Source organism: Mytilus trossulus, chromosome 1 (assembly GCF_036588685.1).
Source record: "Mytilus trossulus isolate FHL-02 chromosome 1, PNRI_Mtr1.1.1.hap1, whole genome shotgun sequence".
NCBI classification, from domain to species: domain Eukaryota; kingdom Metazoa; phylum Mollusca; class Bivalvia; order Mytilida; family Mytilidae; genus Mytilus; species Mytilus trossulus.
The window spans coordinates 78,609,033-78,619,406 of NC_086373.1; the positions used below are offsets into that span (position 1 = coordinate 78,609,033).

General features: G+C 34.0%; 1 protein-coding gene across 1 annotated transcript; it reads right to left on the reverse strand.

Moving 5' to 3' along the window:
* Window positions 1–654: 654 nt before the first annotated feature.
* LOC134710228 (NADH dehydrogenase [ubiquinone] 1 alpha subcomplex subunit 12-like) lies at window positions 655–9,222 on the reverse strand. Its single transcript, XM_063570496.1, has 4 exons — window positions 9,085–9,222; window positions 2,896–2,978; window positions 1,977–2,049; window positions 655–915 (listed from the first exon to the last, which is right to left on the reverse strand). Exons 1-4 carry the CDS (start codon window positions 9,180–9,182, stop codon window positions 747–749), a joined length of 423 nt encoding a protein of 140 aa, XP_063426566.1. The 5' UTR covers window positions 9,183–9,222; the 3' UTR covers window positions 655–746.
* Window positions 9,223–10,374: the final 1,152 nt, after the last annotated feature.

The following is a 10,374-nucleotide window of genomic DNA, read 5'->3' on the forward strand; positions in this document are numbered from 1 at the left end:
TGAACCTTGACTGAGTTATATGGCTAAACAATCTCCATGTAAATGAAATGTGCCAATGCTAATACAACTGCATACCAAATACCATTGACTTATTATAAGTCGTTCCCAAATCTAAATACAAACAATGACTTGTAAACTATGTAAAAGTTTCAAAGTCTGCTGTAAACTAGACCTAATCACATACATGCATTGTTGATGCCATCGCAACCAAAGCCAGAAACAGCATACCTATGTCTTACTTTTTGAATCTGTCAAGGAGAGGCAAAAATTCAATGTTAAAGGCTTTTATCTTTTTAACTATTATGAATTCTTTGAAAAATGTGTTGAATTGTGTTCAAGTATACAATCTTTGACATACTGTATTTTTAAAAAACAATGATCTGTACCATGCCAGGAATATGATAGATGTGTTTTATCATTTGATTTAACCATTTGATTAGGGACTTTCTGTTTTGAATTTTCCTCTGAGTTCAGAATTTTTTTGATTTCACTTTCTACCAGCATGTCAAGCAACATTTTTATACAGAAGCTATCTTCCAGTTCAGAGTAACTGCCCTTGGAAGATATGGTCTTTGATTTACAATGTTTTACATCTACTTTCTAAGATCGAATGACAGTTTAATATCTATATAAGTATAAAAATAATCATACAAATTTAATTTTCATTTTTTTTAATCAATTCACGAAAACAACTCGACTCTCCATGTCCATTATAAATATGTTCATCACTACAGAAACTGTTAACTTTATTGTGGAGGTTGCCAACTATCTATTTTTGGCCTTGTGGTACTGTATGGTACATAGCATCCTTTAGTTCCAGATAAGTTTTCTGTGTGCACATCTACCATCCATTTCCTTTTTACTGGAGGATTATCTATAGGGGTTTCATCAGTTGAATAATGGAGCCATCCATGCCTGAAAAATAAAACAATGGGTGTTAAATACATAGAGAAGGCAAAGTCAGGTTGTTCTGGTTTACTGCCTTTTTCTTTTTCTTTTTTGGTTGATAGTTCTCCCATTGCCATTGGCAATAATTTCATATCTACCTATTTTATATACTGCAACAGTGTCATTAATGTGTAAATTTGCAATGGTATAATATATTTCATATTTCTAGAGGGAACAGAAATTGTATTTTTATAAATCTTGCCATATATATCAGTTAGATAACTTGTTTCCCTCCCTGCATGTCATATCAGCATCTTGGCTGGCCAAAGATCCAGCCCCCTCCTCTCCACCTTTGGTGGATTAAAATAAAATGTCAGAGACACAAGGTAATGATTTCTATTGGTCACAGTTATAAATGGCTGCATCCTATCAAAAAGCAATCATGTGTAAATGTTGAAAATATCAGTAAACAATTGACATGTGCTGATTGTGCAAGAAGTCTTAATCCCCAAAACATAGAACAATATTTGGTGAAAATTTTAAAGTTCTTAATTAACTTATTGAAGTTCCTGGGTATGTTTTTCATGCAAATGATGAATGACGACATATATTTTTAGTTCCTGATTGAGGAAATTTGTAGACACTAGACATAACCAGTTTTACACCTCCACACTTAAGAGAGTTCAAGTGCTGCCATTGGACAAGAATGATGATGTCAGTATGACATGACTTCTATCTACCGATGGTGCAGCATTGAAATCACAAATGTTGGCATAATCCGCCAAGGGTGGTGCCCTAGTCACGTATAACTTTCTAGAGGGGCATAACTCTAGACCAATAAAAGTGGCACCACCAAAATTGAACTTGATCTGGGTTTTGTGGTGATTCAGTAAACATTGTGTATAAGTTTCATAACATTTTGTTAATGCAAACCAAATATATTATGAAGAGAACTAATTTTGGTCCATACATATGTATAGACAGACGGATGGTCACGGTAACACTTAAATCTCCGCTCTGTAAAATTCTATAAATCAAAGAAAAGTGAGTTTAGTTTAATTTATCTGTATGGGATGATTTTTACTTACCACTCTGCAGGAATCTGAGATGAATCATAACAAAACCCTTGATTTCTATTATAAACAATCCAACGGTTTCTACCTGCAATTCAAAAATGTACATGTAGTATTAAATAATGATTATACAGTTCTAACTTCTAGGCATACCTCTATGTAAATGTCATTCAACTTAATTTTTTAAAACTGCATAACCACCTGTTTTTGTGATCTGCTTTTTACCAAAAATATGGGATGCCCTTAATAAGAAGTGAAATTATTATCATTCCTGCATAATACACCATGGTTGTGACTCATGTACTGATTAAACATAGACCAACTTTTGTCATACCTAGTAGTTGTTTCCCATTGGAAAATAAAAGGAGAATGTGTCTGATGACATGAATGCCCCAGCTAATGCTTGCTGATAATATATAAAAATACTTTTTGAGAGCATTTAATGTTACAGCTAGTTCTGTTGTTCTAGACTTTTCATTATCTAAACTGCTCAGTTGTAACAAAAATATAGTTAATTCAGATGATGTGGCCTCAAACATGCATGAAGTGATGGTACATGTAATTTAAAGAAACAAGACTCCAACTGAGATAAGAGGAATCAAAGGCAAAGCAATTATTTTCTGCTGTTCTAGGTTTTCTGTATTTTAAAAGTTTATACAAGTATCTTACTTTTAAGGAATTTTAAAACCATACAAAGCAAAACAAAATGTCTTAGGTTTACTTGTGTTGCTGTCTTGTTTACACCCTAAATCTCCCCTTCATACAAAATATTTTTTCATATGACATTTGCCTGATGATTATCTTGAACTAGGAATCCATCATGTCTGTTGAACTTTATCTAGTATATCTAAACTATTGGTGAGTTTATCTAAGAAATGCAATCTTGAAATCTAACTTGGAAGTACATTTCCCTAATGTCCATTTATCAACTAACCTATGAAATACTTGTTGTTTTCATAATAGTTGTTTCCATATTTATCTGTGCCTTTTAATGTTCCTTCTTTGAGATCATCAGTACTACAAGGATACAAAATTGAAGATTAGCACATATATATGTTATATCATCTTATAAATATTACCACCACTAACAAACATTAAAATGTGAATTCTGGTGGTTTTAATATGGTACACACAAATTTCAACTTTAGTATATAGAGGGGGGATAGGACCTTTATCGGGACTCCGGGATCGGGTGTTTTTAAGCTCAGGATTTCGGGATTGACCCTTTCGGGATACGGGAATTCTTGTTTTCAAATTTCGGGACATCTGGATTTACTTTATTTAAATTCGGGACCTCGGGATTTTGTGTTTTTAAGACCGGGATTTCAGGATCAGGACTCCTCCTATCCCCCTCTATATACAATGGAAAAAAATGATAAGCATAATAACACTAAATGGAAATCAATTTTCATAAAATGTAGTATTAAAAAACTTGTTTTAATAAATAAGTGGGGGCCCACTGACTTCTCTGGTCATGCTTAAGTGTTTCCCTATATAATCAACAATTTTTTTCCAGATAAGAGGAGGGCAGGCCCCTGTGCCTCCTCCCTAAATCCGCCTCTGCTTTATTACTTATTTTTCCAAGTACATTGTCTGTCAGTTGAAATTTGTGTGTACCATATTAAAACCACCAGAATTTACATTTTAATGTTTGTTAGTGGTGGTCATATTTATAAGATGGGTGTGCCTGTTTGACTATTGTGACAGGATAAACGTATTCACACTTTTGGTATTTAGCTGAATCTTGCCTCCGAATGACCTTAGATCTACTCCGAATGACCTTTTGACGTCAAGCAACAATCACTTTCAAATTGTGACGTCAAATATTTTAAATTATGATGTCAAAGTTTACGGGAACCTGTGTGATTTTACGTAATGGCGGACAAATTTGCATACAAGTGTAAATACGTCTATTGCTACCCTTAGAAAACTTAATAGATACTTAGTCAGCCGTAAGGGAAGTACTTCTTTAGCTCAGTAGGTTAACGAGCTGCCTTGTAACACAGATGTCCCTGATTGTATTCCCAGTGGAGAAATGCAATTTTCTAATGAATTTCATGGTCTCCAGTTACAATTTGTACAAATGTAGATGTAATGTATTGAAATTTTTTATCTAAGGTCACTACAGAACTTAATTACTTTAACAGATGCAGACCGTTATAATGGCGTCTTATCATACGTGTAACTTGTATTAGTTTATTCAGTTGTATTAAAACCATGAAACTGGAGACGACTTTATTACCTCTCTAGCAATTAGTAGCTATTTTATAATGGCGACGACAAGACAAATTGGATTTACAAATGAACAATTGGATTAATTAATAGTATTGATTGGTTTAATTCATAATGGCATCGGCACTACCTGTGTTTCCACCTTTCAGTGTACATGAAAGTGCAGCTGATCAGCGCTGGAAAAAATGGTCAAAACAACTTCAAAATTTACTTGTGGGAATGAATATCAAGGATTAAGTGAGACAAAGAGCGTTACTTTTGCATTACGCAGGGGAAGAAGTAAATGACATTTTTGATACCTTACAAGAAACTGGAGAGGATTACGATACAGCACTTACGAAGCTTACTGAATATTTTGCACCGAAGAAAAACGTTGAATACGAAATATATAAATTCTGTCAGGCAAAGCAAGAAACAAATGAAACAATGGATGCGTTTCATACAAAGTTAAGACAATTATCTGTCAACTGTGAATTTAATGATGACAATCGGGAAGTGAAATCTCAAATCGTTCAAGGATGTTCATCTTCAAGACTGAGGAGAAAAGCTCTAAGAGAAGATATGACTTTGGAACAATTGTTTATCATCAGCAAGAGCTCTAGAACTATCTGAAAGACAAGCAAACGCAATCGAGAACAAAGAAGAGAAACTTGAGACCAACGCTTTACACAAGAAGAGAATTTTTCGGAAAAATCAACCAAGATATTTACAACAAGATAAGCGTCCGGAACAACGTATGAATGAACAACGTATAAATCGAAACAACAAATGTAGGAATTGTGGAGGTGAATTTCCACACCGAGGGAAATGTCCTGCTCAAGGAAAATCCTGCAACTTTTGTAAGAAGCCTAATCACTTTGAGAAGATGTGTAGGTCAAAAAGAAATGCTAATACTACAAAAAAATATGTTAATACGCTAGAGAATTCAGATTTTGAAAACAATTTCGAATATCAATCTAAGACAGAGATAGACAGTAGTTCAGATGATGAATATGTTTTCGGACTACAGACAGAATCGCTATTAAAAGGAACCGTGAATTCTATCAAACGTGATCAGCCAAGAATTTGTGTCAAAATCAATGAATCGGACATCAACGTTCTTATCGACACTGGCTCAAGTATCAATGTAATTGATGAGGATACCTACAACAGGATGAAGAGAAAACCAAAATTGATAGCTACAAAGACCAAAGTTTTCGCATATGGATCTCATCAAAACTTAGAATTCGTGGGAAAATTTGACACTGTAATTGAAACGAGAAATAAGCTAACACGTGCAACTGTTTATGTTTCTAAAGGGACAAGCGGTAATTTATTGTTATGATACGTCATGAGAACTACAGATAATCCCGCAAATATCGAGGCTCTCAACAGGGAACAAACACGAACAATTGTGTGAACAATATAAAGATATATTTCATGGACTGGGCAAACTTAAAGAAACACAAGTGAAAATTCATGTTGACAAAACAGTAAAACCTATAGTTCAGCCACATAGAAGAATACCTTTTCATATAAGGAAACAAGTAGAAATCGAACTTGAAAGGTTAGAGCGGTTAGACATTATAGAAAGGGTACATGGACCAACTCCCTGGGTTTCACCTATAGTTGTAGCACCAAAACCTAAAAGTCCAGGTGAAATAAGAATATGCGTAGATATGAGACTACCAAACCTGGCTATACAACGCGAGAGACACATAACTCCAACTATTGATGATCTAATAGTTGACCTTAATGGAGCAAAGGTATTTTCCAAAATGGACCTTTTAAACGGGTACCATCAGTTAGAACTTACACAAGAGTCACGAAATATTACTACTTTCACAACACATGTTGGACTAAGAAGATACAAACATCTAAGCTTTGGAGTCACGTCTGCTGCTGAAATATTCCAGAATACGCTAAGTACAGCATTAGAAGGTCTAAAAGGGGTGAGAAATATCTCCGATGATATCATTGTGTTTGGAGCATCTCAAGACGAACATGATACACGACTGACAGCCTTATTTCAACGTATAAACGAAAAAGGTTTAACACTTAACAAAAAGAAATGCGAATTTAACAAAGACAGCTTGGAATTTTATGGACATATATTCAGTTCAAAAGGAATATCAGCAGATCCGAGAAAAGTTGAAGCAATTCGTAACACCAATATACCGAGTGACATATCGGAAGTACGAAGTTTTTTAGCGATGACTAACTACGTTGGAAGATTTATACCAGAATATTCTACAATAACCGAACCATTAAGACATTTAACTAAGCAAGGTATGACATGGACATGGACTTCAGAACAACAACAATCGTTTGATGCACTTAAACAGGAATTAATGAACAATAGGATAATGGCTTATTTTGATCCAAGAAAGGCCACTGTTCTTATAGTTGACGCAAGTCCAGTAGGTGTTGGCGCGTTACTTACTCAGGATGGCAGAGTTAACGCATACACAAGCCGTGCGCTTAGTGATGTAGAAAAAGATACAGTCAGACAGAGCGAGAAGGACTAGCCATAGTTTGGGCTATAGAACACTTTCATCTGTACATGTACGGACACAAATTTACACTTGTTACCGATCATCAACCACTGGAATGTATTTTCAACAATCCAAAATCGAAACCGCCGGCGAGAATTCAAAGATGGAGATTAAGACTGCAAACGTATAATTTTGATGTTAAGTACAAATCAGGAAAATCAAATGCCGCAGACTACATGCCAAGACATCCGAATATTAACGAAGCAAATCGAACTGATCATTCCGAGGTAGCAGAAGAATTCGTGAATTATATATCAGAGAACGCAATACCGAAAGCAATGACAATTGAAGAAATTGCATTAGAGTCCAAAGACGATATGAATATTCAGTATGTTATCAAAGCCGTGAAATCGGGAAACTGGGAAAATTCATATGACAATAAATCTCTTGATACGTTTGCTCGTTTAAAGAACGAATTAACGACAGTGAACACAGACAAAGGAGAAATTTTGATGCATGATAATAGAATTGTCATTCCACACAAACTTACAGACCGAGTTAAAACATTGGCACACGAAGGTCATCAGGGAATTGTGCGAACAAAACAGTTACTAAGGGAAAAAGTTTATTTTCCTGGTATAGATAAACGTGTAGAAGATACATGTAAAGCTTGTATTCCATGTTTAGCAGTACCCCAAAGAAAACTTTTGAACCGTTAGCTATGTCAGAACTACCAGATGCACCATGGACATATCTTAGCATGGATTTCTGTGGACCGTTTCCTAGTGGACATTATCTCATGGTGATAATGGATGAGTATTCACGATATCCAGTTGTAGAAACACTAACAACAATTTCTGCAAAAGCGGTTATACCACTACTTGACAAAGTATTTTCAACATTTGGAATACCAAATATAGTAAAAACTGATAATGGAAGCCCGTGGCAAGGAAAAGAATTCAGAGACTTTGCGACATATATGGGATTAACGCATAGAAAAATAACACCATTATGGCCTCAGAGCAATGCAGAGTGCGTAGCATTGGGAAATCAATCAGAGCAGCACACACGCAACATCAAAATTGGAAACAGGAAATGTTTACATTCCTCCGTAATTATAGAGCGACAAAACACGCAACAACGGAAGTTTCACCAGCAAAACTTTTATTTGGTAGAAATATCAAAACCAAATTACCAACTTTAACACCAAAATATGACGACAAAGAAATTCGAGAAACTGATGAGAGGAAAAAGGATAAAATGAAGGACTATGCGGATACAAGAAGAAATGCCGAACCGTCAAATTTACAAATTGGTGACACTGTATTGGTCAAGCAAGACAAACAAAACAAACTGGCAACTCCATATAACTCTAATCCATACAAAATTGTTGAAAGGAATGGTACAATGTTAACAGCTAAAAGAGATGATGGACACACGATCACTCGAAATTCTTCGTTTTATAAGCAAGTTAAAATACCACCAACAACGTTAACTGTAAATGATGAGAAAAAAGGAGAAGAACCAGCAACACAACTCAGAACGTCAGGAAGGATAAACAAAACACCGGCGTACTTAAATGATTATGTGAAGTAATGTGTAGCTAGTGAGCAGGCATAATAATCCTGAGCTCACATTAACTAGGCATCACGCTTAGTATTTATGATCAAGTGAATAAGTTTTAATTTTCTGCGATTGAGAATACCAAAGAATTTTACACTTTAATTCAGTTGTGATTCATTCATTCATTCATGATATTAATTGCTATGTTTACTGCACTGAGAACTGTGTATACAACATTTGGACATTATTACACCGCTGTTTTATGGACATCGTTAATGTATTAAAGAAAATTAATTTTATGGCTAATTTCACAATTCATTAATTTTATTTCATTTTATTATTCTTCTGACTGATAAAGATTAAATCTAGAAAGGGAGAGATGTAATGTATTGAAATTGTTTATCTAAGGTCACTACAGAACTTAATTACTTTAACAGATGCAGACCGTTATTATCACGTCTTATCATACGTGTAACTTGTACATTGTGTATTAGTTTATTCAGTTGTATTAAAACCATGAAACTGTGCAGACGACTTTATTACCTCTCTAGCAATTAGTAGCTTTTTTATAGTACCTACCCATTGGCATTAAACAAAATGTAGGTGTAAAAAAATATCCAGGTGGTGTCCATATGTTTGGTTTCAAATTAAAGAGACAAGACAGTAGGAGTAATCGGTGACCTTTCCATTTTGAAAGCCTGTACATCCTTGACGCGTTTTAAATGATTACACACATAGAAAATTGTGGTTTATTTTTGTTTGGGTCAATCAATGTCAAGCAAACAGACCTTTTGATTATGGGGTTCATATGCACTTTTATTTAAACCTCCATGCATATTTAAATAAATACTAACTAAAACATTGTTTTAACTGAACTCATAATGCCTCCATTCTGTTTAATTATTCGCCCAAAGCTCCTGAAGACCTCAGTATAAGGTCGTATGAAGCTCATTTTTAGTTTTGAGATAACCGGAACTGAGTCTGGTTACAAATTACAAACTGGTTTCCTGTCATTTAACAGCGAATATTCGCCACATCATTCGTTCGTCCCTAAATGTGTATTTATTCACGATAAGAAGAGGAATGGTTTTCTGGCATAACTGTTTGTGAACGATTTGAAAGGAAAGATATCCAGTTTGTGGCTTGATGTGATATGTAACAGTAAATTTAGTCCGGTAGTGAAATCTGTCCTCCAGACTTTTTTTCCTAGGAAATCACTATTTTACTAGAAATCATGTAAGTCTCAGGCAAACTTTCCTAGGAAAATAAGTCTATAGGCAGTACAATATGTCTGGCACTTATTTTCCTAGGAAACGTTGTCCTAAGACGTTATACAAATATTTTTTTATTATATTAAAACAATTATTGAAAATAAAAACAGAATCATATGTTTAGTTGAGATTTTAAAACTTTCATTATTTTTTTTCCCTTTTAAAATTTCAAAATAAAGGAAAGTGATGTTATAACCTAGAATGGTAAATAACATGGATATGATGTCCTAGGAAAATTATTCTGTGGACATGAATTTTATTAAAATATTAATACACAACTCTATAACCGAATATTGAAACATCAACTTTATATTTATCTTTAAAATAAAGATCATGGACGATTTTACCCAAGGAATATTATTGACATCGACATGATTTCCTAGAAAAACTAGTCTTGGGACATAAATTTTATTAAAGTATTCTTAACAAGAATATTAAAACATAATATTTATATTTTTCATTTAAAATAAAGGTCTGACATGGACAATTTTACCTAGCAATATTATTGACATGGACAATTTTACCTTTTAAAATTAGTCTGGGGACATTCTTTTCATTACATTTTTAATGCCCGTGCTCTTGATCCGAACATTTTTTTAAAACGAAAATTGCATGTCCAGGTAAATGATTTGTTTCATTTAAAAAATGTAACTTCTAAAATACAGGACATGGACGCCGGATTTTACCTAGGAATATTAATGACATGGACGATTTTACCAGGGAATATTTATGACATAGACATGCTTTCCAAGCAAAATTATTCTTGGGACATACATTTTATTAAATTTATAAATACACAACTCATTGTTTAAATGTAAATTATTTGATTCGTTATATTTTTCCTATAAAGAGGACATATGCATGGACTTTTTG